The sequence below is a fragment of the Schistocerca nitens genome, chromosome 1 (genome assembly GCF_023898315.1).
Source record: "Schistocerca nitens isolate TAMUIC-IGC-003100 chromosome 1, iqSchNite1.1, whole genome shotgun sequence".
NCBI lineage: Eukaryota > Metazoa > Arthropoda > Insecta > Orthoptera > Acrididae > Schistocerca > Schistocerca nitens.
The window spans coordinates 765,427,102-765,450,092 of record NC_064614.1 but is presented as its reverse complement, the minus strand read 5'-3'; the positions used below and the strand labels follow the sequence as shown (position 1 = coordinate 765,450,092).

The window sequence follows — 22,991 nt, the reverse complement described above, 5'->3', positions numbered from 1 at the left end:
GGTAAATCGTCATTCTCTATCAAATAATTAAATGTATTAGGAGTTTGTGGTCTCTCCTCCACGACGTTTCCAATCCCGTAAGTGTGATATTTCAAAGCGATCCATACGTGCTGCTTTTACAGTACTGTCCTGGGAAGCATTTGTCTCGTATTCCATAAAATCTCTCTATAACTGGGAGTGATATCCTGGTGAAAAAAAAAAACTAACCACCAGGACATTTCATTAAATAAAATATATACATCGGTAATTTTCATACTTCAGAATATGGTAACACGCAAATCGTGAACATAAGTAAAAAGACCTTCCTGAGAATTTCTCACTTTATTTCAGTCTTTAATCGATATCAATTTATTCGTTTACGAATCAGATTATTTAATTTCACAGATTACTGTCAATGTTAGATAGCTTGCTGGCGCTACTGTTCTACGACACGACTTGTTTGTATGTTGACAACAGAAACAGTCTGAAAAGCTTGTCAGGGTGTTGCAGGATATGTTGCGCTGAGATTAATAGTCGAGTAAGAAATTTGGTACGTTGCGCCGTTTCCGAGTTGATTAGCATTGAAGCTGGCTAATCAGGCCGTTGCGAGAGCATTTTCAAGCAGCCCGCCAGAGATGGTGCTGCCAAATGTGTTCTTCGTTTCGTTTTCGAAAACCAAACAAGAGAGTAATACAAAAATTAGACACTGGACGGTAGTAAGGATCGAACCCGAGTTGAAGGTTGAACACTTTCGTGCGCTATCATCTACGTTATGAGAACAACTGAAACTAATTTTATCTGGCGGGCCGCTTGAATTTGAGCGTTCAGCTGACTGACTGGCTAACTTCAGTGCAAATTAACTCGGAAACTGCGCAACATATGGACTTTTTTTCTTAACACAACCTACCCTGCTTAACACTTACAAGCTTTTCAGACTGTTTCTGACTATCTTGTGTACCTCGCAATTGAAGAGTGAAATAACGGTATATTTGTACCGATGCTACAAAATGGCATTCCCATGTGAGTTTCTCGCCTATTCCTTCCCATAATTCCCTTTGTGATTAATAAATGCGAATTAATTCAACATCCAGCATTACAACGCGATAGTACATCCATTCAGTGCACTCAAGTTTCCTTATACTCGATTACTTTGGTCCATATTCCTGAATTTTCACACCACTATATATGCCTAGTTTGCCTCAAGAGAGAGCTTTTAGAGTCCCTATACCACTAATAAGTTCCATGCAGTAATGAAAGCCGGATAATTTACTTTTGCGAAGCAGAGTCCCAGTAAACACAGTCTCAGTCACATTATAAGAAAAGAGACATTACCCAAAATATCTAGAAAGGGTATTTTCACATATAAAATTACTACGATCGCAGAAGCAGACTTCCATTTCTGGACGTTTCTCGCGCAATCTTTTAAAACCGATTAAATTTTTTGAATAATACTCAAATAACGTTTATGTCATACATACTGTAATTATTATTATCCAGCACGGTTTCAGTTAGCACTTTTGAACAATGTTATATGCGCTACTTCCAAGAAAACTGAAATCTTGTCATATTTTAATTCATAATTAATGGCAGTGTTCTATATTTTATTACAGATCCGTCTCCCTCTTGCAGAGAATAATGAATGTATCGATTTTCATCCTTCTTTTTGTCAACATGGCGGATTTGTGTTCCTGTATATTTGTTTCTGCTGTGGTGAGTAATTCTGTAGTTTCTTGTCCTATTACGACATGACTGATGTTGTATGCGAAGTGTCTAAAACATTTTTGTGGCTGCAACATTAATTTACTGACGTACCCCGAAAACTATCTTATAATCAAGAATAACAGACTTTATACTGAGATCTGTTGAAATACGTACGGTGCGACAACTACTGAACTACATGAAATAAAATTGTCATAACTTCTCAACGGTTTGCGTTAGGACGTTCAAACTGCACGGTTGGCAGCGGGGCATGATGGAAACTGGTATGCGTTAAATGGTTTGGTTTAACGACGAAGTCCACTTTCACTTGGAAGGGTTCGTCAATAAGCAAAATTGGCGTATTTGGAGGACTGAGAATCCGCGTTTCACGATCGAGAAGTCTCTTCATCCACAACGGGTAACTGTGTGATGTGCATTCTGATGTGCAATGTCCAGTCACGGAATAATCGATACGATGTTCCTTGATGGCACGGTGAGTATCGAAAAGTACGTTAATGTTTTGGAAGATGATTTCATCCCCATTATCCAAAGTGACACAGATTTCGAGAAGATGCGGTTCATGCAAGACGGAGCTACACTCCTGGAAATTGAAATAAGAACACCGTGAATTCATTGTCCCAGGAAGGGGAAACTTTATTGACACATTCCTGGGGTCAGATACATCACATGATCACACTGACAGAACCACAGGCACATAGACACAGACAACAGAGCATGCACAATGTCGGCACTAGTACAGTGTATATCCACCTTTCGCAGCAATGCAGGCTGCTATTCTCCCATGGAGACGATCGTAGAGATGCTGGATGTAGTCCTGTGGAACGGCTTGCCATGCCATTTCCACCTGGCGCCTCAGTTGGACCAGCGTTCGTGCTGGACGTGCAGACCGCGTGAGACGACGCTTCATCCAGTCCCAAACATGCTCAATGGGGGACAGATCCGGAGATCTTGCTGGCCAGGGTAGTTGACTTACACCTTCTAGAGCACGTTGGGTGGCACGGGATACATGCGGACGTGCATTGTCCTGTTGGAACAGCAAGTTCCCTTGCCGGTCTAGGAATGGTAGAACGATGGGTTCGATGGTTTGGATGTACCGTGCACTATTCAGTGTCCCCTCGACGATCACCAGTGGTGTACGGCCAGTGTAGGAGATCGCTCCCCACACCATGATGCCGGGTGTTGGCCCTGTGTGACTCGGTCGTATGCAGTCCTGATTGTGGCGCTCACCTGCACGGCGCCAAACACGCATACGACCATCATTGGCACCAAGGCAGAAGCGACTCTCATCGCTGAAGACGACACTTCTCCATTCGTCCCTCCATTCACGCCTGTCGCGACACCACTGGAGGCGGGCTGCACGATGTTGGGGCGTGAGCGGAAGACGGCCTAACGGTGTGCGGGACCGTAGCCCAGCTTCATGGAGACGGTTGCGAATGGTCCTCGCCGATACCCCAGGAGCAACAGTGTCCCTAATTTGCTGGAAAGTGGCGGTGCGGTCCCCTACGGCACTGCGTAGGATCCTACGGTCTTGGCGTGCATCCGTGCGTCGCTGCGGTCCGGTCCCAGGTCGACGGGCACGTGCACCTTCCGCCGACCACTGGCGACAACATCGATGTACTGTGGAGACCTCACGCCCCACGTGTTGAGCAATTCGGCGGTACGTCCACCCGGCCTCCCGCATGCCCACTATACGCCCTCGCTCAAAGTCCGTCAACTGCACATACGGTTCACGTCCACGCTGTCGCGGCATGCTACCTGTGTTAAAGACTGCGATGGAGCTCCGTATGCCACGGCAAACTGGCTGACACGGACGGCGGCGGTGCACAAATGCTGCGCAGCTAGCGCCATTCGACGGCCAACACCGCGGTTCCTGGTGTGTCCGCTGTGCCGTGCGTGTGATCATTGCTTGTACAGCCCTCTCGCAGTGTCCGGAGCAAGTATGGTGGGTCTGACGCACCGGTGTCAATGTGTTCTTTTTTCCATTTCCAGGAGTGTAGTTTTGCCGTAAAAAATTATTCCATAAGCTACGATGGAATGGAAGTAACCAAAGTAACCCATTCTAGTGCCTGCTGGGTCGCGTACTTTGAAAGTGATTCTCAGAGCAAAATATGAAGAACTGTAGCCATGGGTAACATTAGTTGCGTCGTTTTTACAGTTTCTATTCATCAACAAACATTTCTTAAAGTTCTGTGCGTCGTACACTTTCTAACCCATCTCCGCTCAATACCAGTTTTAGATTCATTTTTACAAATTGAATTTATTTTAATTTAATTTTATTTATTTATTTTTCACGTTAAGAGTCTGCCTGTTGACAGAAACCATGAATGTAGAGACTCGAGGATTTGGTCAGTTGTTGTAAACAGAGATTCCTTAACATCAGTCACGATTACACTAGTATGGTCTACAAACAAAATGATCTTAACCACGGTTTCTCAGGTCTGTATATCTTTTGTATGGGACCTAACACAATATCCTCTGGTACAGTTGTTTCAGCTTTTTGTGTCAGATACTAACCTGATTTTACGATTAAAATGGGCTGAAGTAAGTTCAACAACCTATGATCTATTTTGCAAATGTGATTGAACATGCTGCCGAAAAGTTCAGAAAGCTCTGAATTAATTCTTACAGCACTATAGCTGTTATCTAGGTTTCTAATTATTTTATCCGTGTAAGCCGTCGTTTTTATGTCCTTGATTAGTCTGTAATGGATTATTTTGCTTCCAAGGTAGCAGGTAGCAGATTTCCTGAGCTTCATGTACTTCGTGGCCTCTAAGTTTCATGTTAAGTTTCTCGCTATTTTAATGTCTGCCACTTCTCAATGCTTTTGTCTTTTTCCGTTTTACTCTTCATCCATATTCCGTAGCATCAGACTGTTCATTCCATTCAACAGAACCTGAAATTCTTCTTCATTTTTAACGATAATAGCACTGTCATCAGTGAATCTAATCACTGGTATCCTTTGACAGCCTTCCGTCCTGTATTTTTATCCCACTTTTGACCTTCCCTATTTTTTTCACCATTCGTTCTTCGATTTTTAGGTGGAACAGTGTGGGTGAAATACTGCATCTCTACCTTACATCATTTCTAATCTGAGCACAACTTCATTGGTCTTCCAGCCTTACCATTCCATTGTTGCCTCTAGGTTATTGTATATATTGTAATCGCCTCTCTTTCCCTGTAGCTTACTCCAATTTTCCACAGAAGTCCGAACATATTGCACCGTTTCACAATGTCGGAAGCGTTTTCTAGATAGGCAGATCCTCTGAGCGTATCTTGATTTTGTTTCGTCAGTCTTGCTTCCATTGCCAAGTGCAAAGTCAGAACTGCGTCTCTGGTGTCTTTAACTTACTGAATCCCAAACTGATAGTCATCTAACAGATGTTAAGTAGTCTTTCCCATTATTATGTATACTATTGTTGTCAGTACCTTGGATGCATGAGATGTTAAGCTGGCTGTGCATTAGTTATCGTACCTACCGTATCTGCCTTTGCTATCTTCGGAATGGTATGGATGCTATTTTTCCGAATGCCTGATGTCACGCCGGCAGTCGCAGACATGGTCATCTCATATATTGACGACGTAATTACTTGTATTTTGTTACGCGTAAGGCTGTTGGGAGCCATATAGGATACTCCAAAATAGGAAATCAGTGACACAATGCAGAGAACAGGCTAAAGTGGTAGCGTTTAGGTTATCGGAGCTAAATAGTAACACTAGAGGCCTGCAAACTGCAGACGCTCTGGGCACGTGTCCCAGGATAGAAGTTTCACTTCAGATAATTAATTTGTAACTCTATTCACCGACTAGACACTGTTGTAAGGCGTCAGAGCAGAAGACGACCACGAAAAGGAATGTCTCAGCAGAGGCAGCAAGCTTCATACTCACTCCTAAGAACTGCAACGTCAGTGGGTTTACACAGAATAGTGTGCTACTACAGCAGTCCTCACTCACATAAGGACTGAGATCAGGGCCGAGTGACGTAAATACTGTTGTTGCTGGCCGTAATAAGATTGCCAGTGATGTTTAACTCTCAGTTGAATGCTGTTGCTGCCAGACTTGGAGTTCAGTAATGTGAAGTCCAGAAGCATAACTGCCTACCGAGTAGAAGGGGAGGAAACTAAATGTGGCTGGCCAGAGGCGCGCTGGAGATGCAAAGCGAGTCACCAGGACAGCCGAAGCTTGTTAAGTGCCGGTGGATTAGTTGGTGTGATCCGCCACGACTCTTTAAAAGCCATCTTATTGTATTCAGAGAGTTCTCAGTCAGATCGTCTGGGCGCCGACTCTGCGTCGCTCGAGGCCACCCTTGGCGTGCTGCTCTCAAGCTTGTACTTAACATGCTGCTCGTGTCCACTGCTTCTGTTAGCGCTCATCTCCGTGCAGTCAGAAACTGACTTTTCTTGTGCAACCATTTGCCTTGTTTGCTTTCTCTAACGTTAAGGATTAGTCTTGAGTGTAGTAATTAGTCTGATCGCTAATAGATAGTGTTAATCAAACCCCTGAATTCCATGAGCCTCCTGCTGCAAGCATACTGTCGAGTCCCAAAATCAGCACCTCTCGTAGGTGCCCTGTGACGTGTTTGGCACTGATCCAAGTCATCAGCATGCCTCAGTCGGAATTTGCCTTTCTGCATTTGCTCCTCACCACCCATAAATTGCGAACTGAATTCAAACCCCCAGTTTTCCTTCTATCCTTTGCTAGGACACGACAGTTACTACTTGCCCCAATGGTTTTAGAAACTACGATGAAATGCCATATATCCCTTCTACTTTATATGATCTGAAATTTTCCAGACTATTTATAAATTCTAATTCTAATACGGGATCACCTAAGTCTTCCTTATCGTCTCCAGTTTCTTCTTCTGCCAGGTCATCAGACGAGTCATCCCCCTGGTAGAAGCCAGTGTACTCTTTCCGCCTCTCTGTTTTCTCCTCTGCGTTTAACAATAGAAGTCCCAATGCAGTCTTAGTGTTACCACCCTCAGTTTTCATTTCACCGAAGACTGTCTTGACTATTCTGCATGCTGAGTCAGTTCTCCTGACGACGATTTCCTTTTCGGTTTCTTCACATCTTTCCTGCAGCCATTTCGCCATAGCTACTCCGTACTTCGTGTTCATTTCATTCTTAACGCATTTATATTGCTGTATTCTTGTCTTTCTCTGAACATTTCTGTTCTTTCTTCTTTCATCGATCAATTTAAACCTCATCTGTTACTCAAAACTTCTTCGACGTTAAATTCATTATATCTATGACTGAGTGTTGAGATCCTATGACGGGCCTCTTTGGAGATTTGCGCTGTTTTCCAACAAAGCTGCCAATATTGATATGCCTTATGCAATATCCACATCGTTAGGAACTTCAAACATGTCTCATTACTCCTCACTACATCAGTAACCCATTTCTTCCCTCACAGAAATTTCTACACGATTCCCTGAAACCTCAGTCTACTATTCCTTACTACTAAATCATGATCTGAGTCTGTATCTGCCACTGGGGCATAGCTTCCAACCTAATATCTGATTTCGGAATCTTTGTGTGACCATCATGCAATCCAGCTAGATGTTCCCATGACTCCTGCTCTTTTCCAGGATACATCCGCCTCTTGTGATTCTTCGCTACAACCAACTCCTTTACTCACTGTCCACTCTTATTCTTACAACCTAGCCGGTATTCTCCGATAACACTCTCTTCTATTGACTTCCTCCTAATCCGTTCCAGTCCGCCATGACTAGTAGATTTTCATCTCCCTTCAAATAATGAAAAATGGTTCAATTGGCTCTGAGCATTATGGGACTTAACTTCTGAGGTCATCAGTCCCCTAGAACTTAGAACTACTTAAACCTCACTAACCTACGGACATCACACACGTCCATGCCCGAGGCAGGATTCGAACGTGCGACCGTAGCGGTCGCGCAGTTCCGGATTGAAGCGCCTAGAACCGCTCGGTCACATTGGCCGGCTCATATAATGAATTATCCGTTCAATCTCCTCATAGATTTTCCCTATCCGTTCACCTTCCGCTTGCATCGACGGCATACATACTTCAGCTAAGGTTGTCAGCGTTCATTTGCTATCGAATCTCATGAGAATAATCATTGCACGGAAATGTTCTCAGTAGCTCACACCCTGTCCTACTTTCGTACTCATAACGAATGCTACACCCGTTTTACCATTTTTTGCTGTTGATGATATTACACTACAGTTGTCTCACCAGAAATAATTTTCTTTCCATTTCACTTCACTGAGTCTCGCTGTGCTTAGATTGAGTCGTCGCATTTCCCTTTTCAGATTTTCTAGCTTTCCTACTACGTTCAGATGTTTGATATTCCATGTTCCGGCTGGTAGAATGTGATCCACCTCCCCTCCCGGAGACACGAATGCGGGACTGGACCTAAATCTTTTGCTAATGGAGGGATCATCAAGACATTTTTTACGCTACAGCCACATGACGTGTGGCTACACAATGTGTCTGTAATTCAGTGATTTCCATTGCGTTCCGCATACTAATGTCGTTGATCATTGTTGATTCTTCAGCCTCTTAGCGGCAGTTTCCCACCCCAGAGAAAAGAGGGTCCCCGAACCTCAGTCACTTTCTCCGTTCTGTTTGGCAAGGCCGTTGCCTTAGCGAGCGTGACTTCTTATGCCGCCATTTTTATTCAAAATTTAGGCAGTCGCAGCATTCAAACCTGGTGCCCATGATGTTTCAATTGCTTGTCACTGACGGTCCTGTAGATTATCATTTTGAAATATGAACTTACTTTCCAATATAATTTTTTTATACTATGCTAAACCTAGACGCTGCAAGAAAAGCCGCTTATCTATGACAGTCAGTTTTAAGTATTAATCAGTAATAAATCATCTATAAAACATTTATAAAATAAACACATAAAAATCATATGAAATTTTAATATAATGTATTTATCTTTTCTTGAGATGACAATTTATAAGCTTATAATCTAGTTTTTTTATTCTACAGGGTGATTTTTTACACCGTCTACAAAGTCTAGGCATTGATCGATGAGAGGATAAGGAACAAAAAATGTCTAATGAACTTATGTCCGGAAATGCATGGTTACCATTCTAGAAACAATTTCTTCAATCATAGATTGTTACAGAGACTGTGGTCTAATATACGTTGTACCATGCAGCCACAGTTACGGTATGTGATGAAAATGGTTTCCACAAGCCTCAGTGCATGCGTGTAGGTGCCGTAGCATGTTCTGTCTCACACGTGTCTCTGTCTCAAGGCTGCATTCGAACTATGTCAAAGGGGGCATGAATACGCTGCTCTCGTGTCTGCACATCTGGAATCGGCTCTGCATACACGTTACTTTTGAGGTGGTCTCACAACGAGAAATAGCACTGGCTGAGATCCGGTGAACGAGCAGACCATGCAACTGGACCACCTCGTCCGATCCATTGGCCAGGAAAGACATGATTGAGATTCGTCCGGACGTTAACGGCGAAGTGGGCTGGAGCACCGTCATGTAGCAGCCACATAACCCTTCGAATCACCAATGGCACTTCTTCCAGAAGGGGAGGCAATGTCACCCACAAGAGACGCCCATACTTCCGGCCTTTTATGTGACGTGGAAGGAAGACTGATCCCAAAATACGGTCGCCAACTATCCCGCTCACACATTCTGGCTGCATCGATGCTGATGATTCGCTGTCACCATACCATGGGGTTCCGCTTACTATTCCATAGATGACTGTTACGAAAGCTGAAGTCATCACTCTGTATAAAGGTGGCTTCATCTGTGAGTACGATTGATGACACAGATCCCGGAATCGTGGTGGCCTGGTAAAGAAACCAATGCTTAAACTACTCCCAATGTGGAACGTCTGTCGCTAGTAAGCCCTGCATAGGCTGTAAGTAATAAGGAAAGTAACAATATTCATAGAGAAAGTTTCACACGGTCGTCCGACTTACTCTGTAGCGGTGGACCAGCTGCCTACTACTGACACGGCAGTCGCCTTCCACAGTGTAATTACATGTTCCTCAAGGTCTGTTTTCCGAACATTCCGGGTAAGTCCTTCATTGTTTCCTGCTTCCTGAGACAACCCTATCTCTGACAAACGGTGAAACACTGTTGCAAACACTGAATGCCGTAGATGTTGTCGGCGGGGAAAGGTCTCCTGATACAACCTTGGTGCTTGCCGCCCGTTGCCATTTGCCTTTCCGTAAGTAAACACCATGTCGGTCAGCTCTCGATTCGAATAAGAAACCTCCGGGTACGACACTGTACCACATCCATTGCAAGGTCAGTCAGCAAGAGAAGCGAATCGGACACAACATTACCAATACTAGGGCATTACGTATGAGGAACAGTACCACCTTCTAGGAGGAAACCTTGCATACTGTAACTGTGGCTGCATGGCATTGCGCGTATTAGACTGCAGTCTCAGTAACAATGTATGATTGAATAAATGGTCTCCAGCATGGAATCCATGCACTTCTGGACCTAAGTTCATTAGACCTTTTTTGTTCCTTATCCTCTCCTTGGTCAATGCCTAGAGTTTGTACACGGTGGAAGAAATCACCCTGTATAATTCCCACCATTCAGTACGCTGCAATACTTGGGTAGCCGCAGTGGTAGACGGTAGTGGGAGCGCCAGGGGCGGCAGCGGTTCCTGCTTGTACACATGATTTAGTTTAGTCTTTATTCTCACATTCATCTGCGGAAGGTGACTCGTATCTACGTATTTTTATGTGTAAGCAAATGTATACCAACTCATGCTAAATATTTCCGTAATTTTTAGTGCGTCTCCACTGTGTGATTTGACACTGAAATATAAAGAAGCAACAAGTAGCATCGCAGCAGTACTTTGATTGTGCTAGCGACTGCTTGAGTTAATTGTGGACGAACATTGATTAGAGAGAGACACAGACTGCGCCTGTTCTGTGTCAATGCAAGAGTAATTCCTGAGAAGCTGAAAGCCGTGTTGGCCACAGCCGACAGGCTCCGGCTCCTGCCATGGGCTGCAGTGGCATTGGGGCACCCGAGACGAATGCATTTCCACCTTTGGAGCCCATAGAGTAGCCTGGAATCCCTGATGTCGTAGTGCCTCCGAATGATTCGTCCTGTTGGTCGATACTTATTTGACTGGGAGTGGCTAATGGTGGTGGTGTCATGTGTTCCTGGGCAGAAGGCGAAGTTGGATAGCCGATGAACGGCTGCCCCTTACGCCTTAATAATACTTTAGAGCTATTTTCCATTGCTGAAAGTACATCTGAGCCTGCACGGGACGTCCCGTCTGCTGGAACTGGGGCAGATATTCCTGACAGATCCAGACAAGTGCAGCGATGGGATTGTTTGTCAGAGGGAGCTCCGATGCTTGACAGGTCAAGGAGCCCCTTAGGGAAATTGTTAGCAGGTCGGTAAGGAAGGCCAGTGTCCACTATTTGCTTATCGGAGGATAACGTCAGAGATGTGGAGAGGCTGTGTGACCAGTGATGCGTACACTGCTTGCACCTCACTACACGTCGTGGGGCATGGGCACGGACTGCTGCTAACTGGCGTTGGGCGGGAGTGCGAGTCGGTCGAGAGGCATGCCGAAATAGTCCATGCATTTGCAAAAGATAGTGAGTCGGGCTAGCGTAGCGGTTAACGCAGCTTCCTAGTAAGCATGAGATCCCAGTTCGAATCTTGGTGCGACACAGATTTTCATTCATCTCCGCTGATTTCACATAACGTCCCAATGCTGCTGACATCAATAGCTGCTTCTCTTACCTTCGTTTCTTCCTCTTCCACTTTCGTTGGTACCATAATTCCGATCAGTAAACATTGCGATTCTCCTCGAAAATACATTTTTTTACCACCAGTGGGACATAACCTCAAATGGGCCTAAGACCTAAATACCGGCATCTGCAAGTATTCTGAAATATTACTGACAATTCAGATGTGGTGCTAACACTGTGGCACTAAATTTTAAGATCTTAAGTCGTTTTTATGGTGTCAAGTGTATCTTAAACCTGTAATTTACAACAATAAAAGCAATAAGTGAGTGACATGTATTTTGTGCTCCCGTACAATAGTACAGACAGTTCAGACGTCGAAAAAACTGATGTTCAATTTTAGGTCCCATTGTGTATTGCACTAGATGGGATACCAATGTCAAACGTTACTGATTTGGAAGTGGAGTACAGAGACCAATAAGATTGGCTCAGGAGAACATAGTTGTTGGCTAATTTCTGTTACGCCCTTTAGAATGGGGTCTGATTGGCTGTTCCGTTCTAACACCGAGCTGTGACTGGATGAGCAAGAGATGTGTGTTTTGTCATAGAACCACTGTGACTCGCCTATTTTCAAGAAATGGGTGTGTCTCAGGGGGGAGTAAAGGGGATGGGATGGGGAAGGGGCTGGTCTTAACTGTGTCATGCGTTTGCTTCTGTGTATAGGTGAACCTTTAGTTCAAGGTCGCATTTGCCCCAGAAAGTACTTTCCATTCCCACTAAATTGTTCTAAATATCTTATCAGAAAATTTTACTGAGGGGTTAGTCAGGGAATTAGTCAGGGAAAGAAAATTTTACTGAGGGGTTAGTCAGGGAATTAGTCAGGGAACCGACTTCTGAAAATAACATATTACATTTCCTGGTCATCAACAGGCCCAAACTTCTTGACTCATTCCAGTTAGCTTAGAACAGGGAATCACTGAACAATAAGCTGTTACAGCGTCGTTGAATACGGCTGTAATTAGCTAATTAAAGAAACGTAATAAGTTATTACTGTTTAGCAGGAGCAACAAAAAACAGATTACAGGTTACCTGAGCGGTCACTATGAAAAATTCATCTTCGGTTTCGAAAATGATAAATACCAGTGGTATATGCCGCATGAACCCATGAACCATGGACCTTGCCGTTGGTGGGGAGGCTTGCGTGCCTCAGCGATACAGATGGCCGTACCGTAGGTGCAACCACAACGGAGGGGTATCTGTTGAGAGGCCAGACAAACATGTGGTTCCTGAAGAGGGGCAGCAGCCTTTTCAGTAGTTGCAGGGGCAACAGTCTGGATGATTGACTGATCTGGCCTTGTAACATTAACCAAAACGGCCTTGCTGTGCTGGTACTGCGAACGGCTGAAAGCAAGGGGAAACTACAGCCGTAATTTTTCCCGAGGACATGCAGCTTTACTGTATGATTAAATGATGATGGCGTCCTCTTGGGTAAAATATTCCGGAGGTAAAATAGTCCCCCATTCGGATCTCCGGGCGGGGACTACTCAAGAGGACGTCGTTATCAGGAGAAAGAAAACTGGCGTTCTACGGAACGGAGCATGGAATGTCAGATCCCTTAATCGGGCAGGTAGGTTGGAAAATTTAAAAAGGGAAATGGATAGGTTAAAGTTAGATATAGTGGGAATTAGTGAAGTTCGGTGGCAGGAGGAACAAGACTTTTGGTCAGGTGATTATAGGGTTATAAATACAAAATCAAATAGTGGTAATGCAGGAGTAGGTTTAATAATGAATAAAAAAATAGGAGTGCGGGTTAGCTACTACAAACAGCATAGTGAACGCATTATTGTGGCCAAGATAGACACAAAGCCCATGCCTACTACAGTAGTACAAGTTTATATGCCAACTAGCTCTGCAGATGATGAAGAAATTGATGAAATGTATGACGAGATAAAAGAAATTATTCAGGTAGTGAAGGGAGACGAAAATTTAATAGTCATGGGTGACTGGAATTCGTCAGTAGGAAAAGGGAGAGAAGGAAACATAGTAGGTGAATATGGATTGGGGGGAAGAAATGAAAGAGGAAGCCGCCTTGTAGAATTTTGCACAGAGCATAACTTAATCATAGCTAACACTTGGTTCAAGAATCATAAAAGAAGGTTGTATACCTGGAAGAATCCTGGAGATACTAATAGGTATCAGATAGATTATATAATTGTAAGACAGAGATTTAGGAACCAGGTTTTAAATTGTAAGACATTTCCAGGGGCAGATGTGGATTCTGACCACAATCTATTGGTTATGAACTGCAGATTGAAACTGAAGAAACTGCAAAAAGGTGGGAATTTAAGGAGATGGGACCTGGATAAACTGAAAGAACCAGAGGTTATAGAGAGTTTCAGGGAGAGCATAAGGGAACAATTGACAGGAATGGGGGAAAGAAATACAATAGAAGAAGAATGGGTAGCTCTGAGGGATGAAGTAGTGAAGGCAGCAGAGGATCAAGTAGGTAAAAAGACGAGGGCTAATAGAAATCCTTGGGTAACATAAGAAATATTGAATTTAATTGATGAAAGGAGAAAATATAAAAATGCAGTAAATGAAGCAGGCAAAAGGGAATACAAACGTCTCAAAAATGAGATCGACAGGAAGTGCAAAATGGCTAAGCAGGGATGGCTAGAGGACAAATGTAAGGATGTAGAGGCTTGTCTCACTAGGGGTAAGATAGATACTGCCTACAGGAAAATTAAAGAGACCTTTGGAGAGAAGAGAACCACTTGTATGAATATCAAGAGCTCAGATGGCAACCCAGTTCTAAGCAAAGAAGGGAAAGCAGAAAGGTGGAAGGAGTATATAGAGAGTTTATACAAGGGCGATGTACTTGAGGACAGTATTATGGAAATGAAAGAGGATGTAGATGAAAATGAAATGGGAGATAAGATACTGTGTGAAGAGTTTGACAGAGCACTGAAAGACCTGAGTCGAAACAAGGCCCCGGGAGTGGACAACATTCCATTAGAACTACTGATGGCCTTGGGAGAGCCAGTGATGACAAAACTCTACCATCTGGTGAGCAAGATGTATGAGACAGGCGAAATACCCACAGACTTCAAGAAGAATATAATAATTCCAATCCCAAAGAAAGCAGGTGTTGACAGATGTGAAAATTACCGAACTATCAGTTTAATAAGTCACAGCTGCAAAATACTAACGCGAATTCTTTTCAGACGAATGGAAAAACTGGTAGAAGCGGACCTCGGGGAAGATCAGTTTGGATTCCGTAGAAATGTTGGAACACGTGAGGCAATACTAACCTTACGACTTATCTTAGAAGAAAGATTAAGAAAAGGCAAACCTACGTTTCTAGCATTTGTAGACTTAGAGAAAGCTTTTGACAATGTTAACTGGAATACTCTCTTTCAAATTCTGAAGGTGGCAGGGATAAAATACAGGGAGCGAAAGGCTATTTACAATTTGTACAGAAACCAGATGGCAGTTATAAGAGTCGAGGGGCATGAAAGGGAAGCAGTGGTTGGGAAAGGAGTGAGACAGGGTTGTAGCCTCTCCCCGATGTTATTCAATCTGTATATTGAGCAAGCAGTAAAGGAAACAAAAGAAAAATTCGGAGTAGGTATTAAAATTCATGGAGAAGAAGTAAAAACTTTGAGGTTCGCCGATGACATTGTAATTCTGTCAGAGACAGCAAAGGACTTGGAAGAGCAGTTGAACGGAATGGACAGTGTCTTGAAAGGAGGATATAAGATGAACATCAACAAAAGCAAAACGAGGATAATGGAATGTAGTCAAATTAAATCGGGTGATGCTGAGGGGATTAGATTAGGAAATGAGACACTTAAAGTAGTAAAGGAGTTTTGCTATTTAGGGAGTAAAATAACTGATGATGGTCGAAGTAGAGAGGATATAAAATGTAGACTGGCAATGGCAAGGAAATCGTTTCTGAAGAAGAGAAATTTGTTAACATCGAGTATAGATTTAAGTGTCAGGAAGTCGTTTCTGAAAGTATTTGTATGGAGTGTAGCCATGTATGGAAGTGAAACATGGACGATAACCAGTTTGGACAAGAAGAGAATAGAAGCTTTCGAAATGTGGTGCTACAGAAGAATGCTGAAGATAAGGTGGGTAGATCGCGTAACTAATGAGGAGGTATTGAATAGGATTGGGGAGAAGAGAAGTTTGTGGCACAACTTGACTAGAAGAAGGGATCGGTTGGTAGGACATGTTTTGAGGCATCAAGGGATCACAAATTTAGCATTGGAGGGCAGCGTGGAGGGTAAAAATCGTAGAGGGAGACCAAGAGATGAATACACTAAGCAGATTCAGAAGGATGTAGGTTGCAGTAGGTACTGGGAGATGAAGAAGCTTGCACAGGATAGAGTAGCATGGAGAGCTGCATCAAACCAGTCTCAGGACTGAAGACCACAACAACACAACAATGCCGCAAAAGATTTTCAGGGATGGGAAAGACACGACGGGGCTCTACAGACAAATTAAAAAGCTGGCACAAAAGCAAAGAATGCTTAAATACAAATTTGAACATAGCCACAACCTCACAGAGAAACAAAACACCGAACATAAGCAAAATTAGCGTAAGCAGTGATACGTGTAAAGAGTTCAACACATTTAAAGTAAAATTCTGTCCACTGAAGTAACAGGAAAATCTAAAAGCTTTTGGTCTTAAGTTAAATCAGTGAACGGATCGAAGCCACCTGTCCAGACACTCTGTGAACATAATGCCATCGGAACAAAGAATGACAAGGAGAAGACTGGAATACTAAACGCCTTTTCCGAAAACTATTTTACTTGAAGTCGTCGCATGACCGGTGTAATTACATCGAAATATATGACCACGAAATAGAAAAGCAAATGAAATCGCTCAATAGCAGGAAGGCCATTGAAACTGAAGGGATTAGCAAACAACTGTATATAGAGTATGCGAAAGAATTTGCTCCTCTTCTAACAGCTGTGTGTAGTAGATCCCTGGAGGAGATATGCATTCCAAGTGACTGCAAAGAAGCCAGGTCATTCTCGTTATTGAAAACGAGGTCGTCAAAAAAATAAACGAGAAACAGTCAGCCTGCGTCTTTGACATCAATCTGTTGCAGAATTCTGAAACATTCTGGAGACCGAAAATCTTTTGCCTTACAATTAAAGCAAACATTGCAAATACTTTCGCCAGTATCGGAGTACTCAAACTGTTTTTAATTTGTTTATGGGACGTTATGTCGGAAAACTGTAACAGTAACCTCTAGAATTTTTACGACTCTTTTTGTGTATACCGATGACTGTCTCACCTGCATTGCAGTGTATCTGAAGGCGGGTGTGGCGGTTACATTTATATCTTATCAAACACTTCATCGCAGGTCATCTCGTCTTTACCGGGGGAAAGAATGATCATGTAACGAGATACTGAGACACTTTATCTCTTTCTTATAGCGCCAGTGGTAATATTCTACTTGTGTGATGTGCATAAAACTCCGTTATGCGGGAAACGCTTTATTAATTTAATTATTATTTCGTGTTAGGTGAGGCTTGTGCCACTAACTGTATTTTCGTTACAAATTAATATTACATTACGATACTAGTTACTTCAGTCCTTCTAAACATCAAAGGTACATCATAGGTAGGGTATAAGTGTTGATATTTCTTCTGATGACTGAGGACAGTGTACTAAATGACATTACATCAGTATTTATTTCTTTTTGCAGACTAGTACCCACAGTAATCATGAGTAGTACGTTTTTATGTTGAACAGTACTTCCAAGAATACGTGCACAAGCAACCCATTAATATTTATCTTCCTCTGGGCAGCATGTCAGGTACTGAAGTGTGTACACATGGACGCAGAACAGACATTCTACATTAACGAGTGCTGTCAACTTCTCGGCACATTTACGACGGTGCATCAAACAGCAGGTAGTAAATAATTTGACATGTTTGCGGAAAGTGTATTTGACACGAAGGAAACACAACTAACTCTCTGAAGAGGGAGTATATTAAAGGTCCAATGATCGCAATATCTGTACCTATACCCGTAACATCCTGTAAGCCATCATTTAAAAATAGAATATGATAATACAGTAAACTCCTATTACAGGGCCAAGATTTGAAAGGTGTTCCATGGCACAAAGCTCTCCCCTACGTTTTTTTTTTTTACTGTATAGCTTTTATTCATTCATTATTATATTTAGCCAGCATTTTTATGATATCATGTAGTGGTTTTGCTGGAAATTTTTAATGTTATGAAATGTGTAGGTGTTGCAGAGAGATGGGAATATTACAAAGGCGTTAAAGCCACTGATGACCATCCCACCTATCCTATACGAAACTTTTCTGTACTGCATTGTTGGGCAGATCTTAACTGATCAGGTAAGTGTAACTATATTACCGATTTTAGTGTGATGTCGACATTATTCATAACAAAATTACCTAACACATTCTCGTCAGTAATATGTTTATTATGAAAATTCCACAACCATTGTTCATGGCAGTATGAATATTTATCATCGTCATCATCATCAGCAGCAGCCATTAGACATCCAGTCTTAGCTTTTGGCTTATGGCGTTTGTTAGACCTTTCTATGCATTACGACCTTCAGCTGTGCCCATCCAAGTTTCTCCAGTATGTTACAGACGTTACCCATCCATCTTCCATTGTCGCTGAATAATGAAATGTTAATTATAAAATACTAAAATACAGAAACTTTGTACGTGCTTCAGAGCACTATAAAGTCAACTACAAAACATATGAGAAGAAAGTAGTTTGTATTTACAAAAATGTTCCAAAACGATGAAGAAGTAACAACAAATTACCGTTTCTGAAAACAATAAAACATTCAATGAAACTGATTTATATAATTATTTAGAATTCTACATAACCTGTAGCGAAGCTCTGAGTACCCGTAACTACAATTTACTATAATGTAAGATATTTACCAGAGGAGTAGAGTGATCTATTTCAAGTGCATCACTGAGATATTTCAGTATTGATACAGTGAATCTGTTTACATGGAATAGTGATCGCAATTTTAAAAAATCTATTTTGCTTGAGTAGAATGTCAGCGATGGTCCATTATTGCCACTGTGGACGATATTAGTATTGCAGTTAACGAGAAACTTGAGAGACACAACTAACAGTTTTATTTGTGGCAATCTTTCATCAAATGTGCAACTACCTCAAGAATCTTAATTAATCATTTGAGCAATTTCAAAAGAAACTGAAGCTGTGCGTAACATGGAAGATCCGGTATTTCTTAGCGATAAAGTGAGATAAATGAAGGTATACAGGCCAAAATTAACTTTTACAGGCTGTCAAGTGGCATACGCCAAAGAGTAAATCAAATATATAACGGAAAAAAACACTCCAAAAGAAGTTGAAACACTTTTAGAAAGAATGCAGTTAAGTGAATGCGATCGACGGAAGTTGTAAGGAACCGAGGTTTGTAGCAGACACTTGTAATACTTTATTGATCAGTACATAAATAAAGAATAAAAACTGAAGGCGCAGAAGCTGCTGTGACATTGACATTAGAGGAAAGCCAGCGTGTGGCAGCAGTTCATCGAGAAGTACCTGTACAATTTGCAATACAGTTATAGAAGAATAGTGTTGCAAGTACTGCATTGCAAATTTTGTTGCTACGTACATGCCGTGACCTATCAGTGAAGCACGATTAAGCAGAGAATGGACTGTCAATACAAAAATACAAATCAGTGTGATTTGATAGCCTTATGTAAATAACACGTCTCCTGCAAGTATAAAATGGAAGTTTCTTTCTCTAGAACTTTACTCTCACTATAACAACAACACAATATTCGCAAGTGTGCGGTTTTGAGTTTTTTTTTTTTTTTTTTTTTTTTTGTTACGGCTCCCAAACCCAAGGTCCTCGGCGGTACTTTTGGGACAGCCACCACAAATTGTATAAAGCGTGGGTAGTGACCAGGATGTAGCTATGTCTGTTGGCCGAAAAATAATTAACGACAAGAATTGCGCCAGCTACAATGAAGAGATAACTTATCTTTATTTTTGACGAAACGTGCACCAGCAGTACAAGTCCAAGTAATATCCAAGAGTAATCCGTGTACTGAGCCTAGTCGAAAACAATAGCAAATATCACACTGCAATGTCTCCGCTATAAACTCCACGAAAGGCTAGTAGACAATCGACAATAGACTGTCCGTCTCGGTTTTTTTTTTTTCTTTATTGAATTTCAATTCCCCCCGAAGGGGGCGGGCCGGCAGCAGCTTAGTATGCCGCTCTTCAGCCGACAGATTTTGTGACAAAGATCAAGAGTACAAATAATAAAAAACAGGCGATAAAATCGGAGACTTGGAGAGTAACAAGGCGAAATGAAATCGTGGAACTTAAAACAACAACAGAGGGATGAAGATGCTAAGAAAAATACATACGAAGCAGACAGGGAAAACAATAGACAATTCAAAAACACGGCGACAGTCTGGATTCTGTTCGCAAAAGACATAAAATTCACACCGAGCGACAGCATGGTTTCTGTTCACAACACGAGAAAGACAAACAACACTGAATAGTCACTGGAACACTGCACTAAAAAGTCGGCAAATGTGACACCACAGTCGAGAGCAGGTGGGAGGAGACGGGACAGAAGATAGGAAAACAAAAAAGGGGGGAAAGGAGAGTAAAAGCGAAGGGGGGAACCGGGAAAGGAGCTGATGGAGGATGAGGACCCAGAAGAAGGGTGGAGGGCAGACGCGACAGGGAGTGGGGGAGGCAGAGGAGGGGAATACAAAAGGACTGGGGGGAGAAGGGAGGTAGGGAGAGGTTTAGTGGGGAGAAAACAGGACGGAAGGGGGGGGGGGGAAGAGGGAGCCCAGGGAAAGGACAGACGAAAGGAGGGGGAGTGAGGATCAGAGTTGATAGGAAGGATAAATGGAGGGAGAGAGGGCATCATCCGGGAGGGGGAGTTGACGGAAGCCACCTCGGGAAAGGAGATGGAGGGTGTAGAGATGGAGGGTAGGGGGGACACAACGGTGAAGACGTGGCAGGGGGCGGGGATGGGAGAGAAGAGGAGCAACCAGGGGGTGAGGGGGTTCAAGACGGCGGGAGGTGTAGAGGATGCGGATATGTTCGAGGAATAGGAGCAGATGGGGGAAAGGAATGAGATCATAGAGGATCCGCGTGGGGGACGGGAGGCGGATATGGCAGGCGAGGCGGAGTGCATGACGCTCAAGGATCTGGAGGGACTGATAGAATTTGGGGGGGGGGGGGGCAGACATCCAGGCAGGACTGGCATAACAGAGGATGGGACAGATTAAGGATTTGTAGGTGTGGAGGATGGTAGAGGGGTGCAACCCCCATGTCCGGCCAGAGAGGAGTTTGTGGAGTCGGAGGCAGTTGTGGGCTTTGGATTGGATGGAGCGGAGATGAGGTATCCAGGTGAGGTGACGGTCAATGGTGTGGCTAAGGTAGGTGAGGGTGGGGGTGAGGCGGACAGGACGTGCGCAGACAGTAAGGGAGAAATCCAGGAGCCGGAAGGAGCGAGTGGTACGACCTACGATGATTGCCTGGATCTTGGAAGGATTGAGTTTCAGGAGCCATTGGATACACCATGCAGCAAAAAGGTCAAGGTGATTCTGGAGAAGGCGTTGGGACCGTTGGAGGGTAGGAGCGAGGGCGAGGAATGCGGTGTCACCAGCATATTGCAAGAGGTGTACTGGAGGGGGGGGGGGGGTTGGGGCATATCCCCCATGTACAGGAGATAGAGGAGAGGGGAGAGGGCACACCGGCAGAGGGGTAGAAGGTGTAGGAATTAGCATGATGAATGGTAACATAGGAGGGGCGGTGGGAGAGGAAGGAGGCCACCAGATGGATGTAGTTGAGAGGAAGGGCGTAGGTTTGGAGTTTAAACAGGAGACCGGGATGCCAGACACGGTCGTAGGCCTTTTCGAGGTCAAGTGAGACAAAAATGGCGGAGCGACGGGAGTTAAGCTGGAGGGAGAGGAGATGAGTGAGGCGGAGGAGTTGGTCATCAGCAGAGAAGGAAGGTCGAAAGCCACATTGGGTGGTTGGGAGGAGGTGGTTTTGGTGGAGGTGGAGATGGATGCGCCGGGAAAGGATGGATTCCAAGAGCTTGCTGAACACCGATGTGAGACAGATAGGACGATAGGAAGAGGCATCAGATGGAGGCTTATTGGGTTTGGAGAACATCAGGATACGGGAGGTTTTCCACAGGTCGGGTTAGAAGCCAGTGGCAAGGATGACATTGTAGAGGGTGGCAAGGATTGAAAGGAAGGAGGGAGGACAGTGTTTGAGGTGGCGGTAGGTAACGCAGTCGTGGCCGAGAGCAGTGTTGCGTTTAGTGCGGAGTGTGAGGCTGATGTCCTGTGTAGTGATGGGAGTGTTAAGTGCAGATGGTGGGGTGTGGCCCAAGTACTGGAAGCTAGGAGCAAGGGGAGGAACAGAGGTATTCGTACGGTCCATGACATCAGGGAAGAGGGAATAATCAAAGTGGGGATCATCTGGGATGGAAAAAACATCAGAGAGGTGGGAGGCAAAGTGGTTGGCCTTACTGAGGTTGTCAGGAAAGGGACAGTCATTAAGGAGGAGAGGGTACTGGGGGGTGGGGCGGTTCCCAGTAAGGCGGTGGAAAGCAGACCAATACTTGGAAGAGTTGATGGGGAGCGTGGTGTTGAGTTGTGTACATGTCTGGCGCCAGGCTCGGCGTTTCTTCGCAACAAGCAGGTTGCGGATGTGTCGCTGTAATTGCCGGTGGCGGGTAAGTGTATCCCGGTCACGAGTGTGGAGAAAAGAGCGGTAGAGGTGGCGGGACTCTCGAAGGAGAAGGACGGCCTGTGGAGGCAGGGCGGGGCAGTGAGGGTGGATGGCTTTGGTGGGGATATGGGTGGCGACGGCGTCAGACAAGGTCTGGTGCAGGAAGGCAGCAGTGCGAGAGATGTCATCAGGAGACTGGAGGGTAAGGTCGTGGCCGTCAACCTGGGTGTGAATGGAATCTCTGTAGGCATCCCAGTTCGCACGGGAGTAATCATGGACAAGTTTAGGAGGGACGGCAGGGCGAGGAGCGTGGCGGGGATGGCAACCGTTAGAGATAGTGAGGAGGACAGGAGCATGGTCACTGCCAATGAGGTCAAGGACATCGGCGGTGATGCGCCCAAGGAGGTTTGGAGAGGCAAGGACCACATCAGGAGTGGTGTTGGATTCGGGCCGGGTGTGCTGAGGCAGGGGAACCAGGTCTCCCTGGAGAGTGGTGAGAAACTGATGCCACCGCCGGAGACCGGCAGGATCACGGCTGTGGATATTGAGGTCGGCGGCAATCACGTAGGTGGAGAAGGTGCGGTCAATGTGGGCCAGGAAATCGTACGGGATGGGGGTGCGAGGGCGGACATAAATGGTGGCACAGGTGATGGTAAGGGTGGGGAAGAAGAGGCTGAGGGTGAGATGCTCGGCAGGATTGTTAAGGAGAGGTTGGGGCCGGACAGGGAGGTGCTTGAGGTGGCCTATAGCAACTCCGCCACGCGCGAGAGGGTACGGGTTATCAGTGCGGTGGAGAGTGTAAGGAGCCGTGGAGACAGAGATACGGGGTTGAAGGAAGGTTTCATTTAGGACGAAGGC

At 44.3% G+C, this 22,991-nt stretch overlaps 1 protein-coding gene across 1 annotated transcript in view; it reads left to right on the top strand.

Annotated features, from left to right (window-relative positions):
• Positions 1-22,991, top strand: part of LOC126199882 (odorant receptor 43a-like) — a 69,781-nt gene that overhangs the window by 12,905 nt on the left and 33,885 nt on the right. Inside the window, exons 4-5 of the mRNA XM_049936665.1 lie at positions 1,590-1,689; positions 17,645-17,758. Of these exons, the coding sequence (XP_049792622.1) occupies positions 1,590-1,689; positions 17,645-17,758 (214 nt within the window). The remainder of the gene's footprint in view (positions 1-1,589; positions 1,690-17,644; positions 17,759-22,991) is intronic.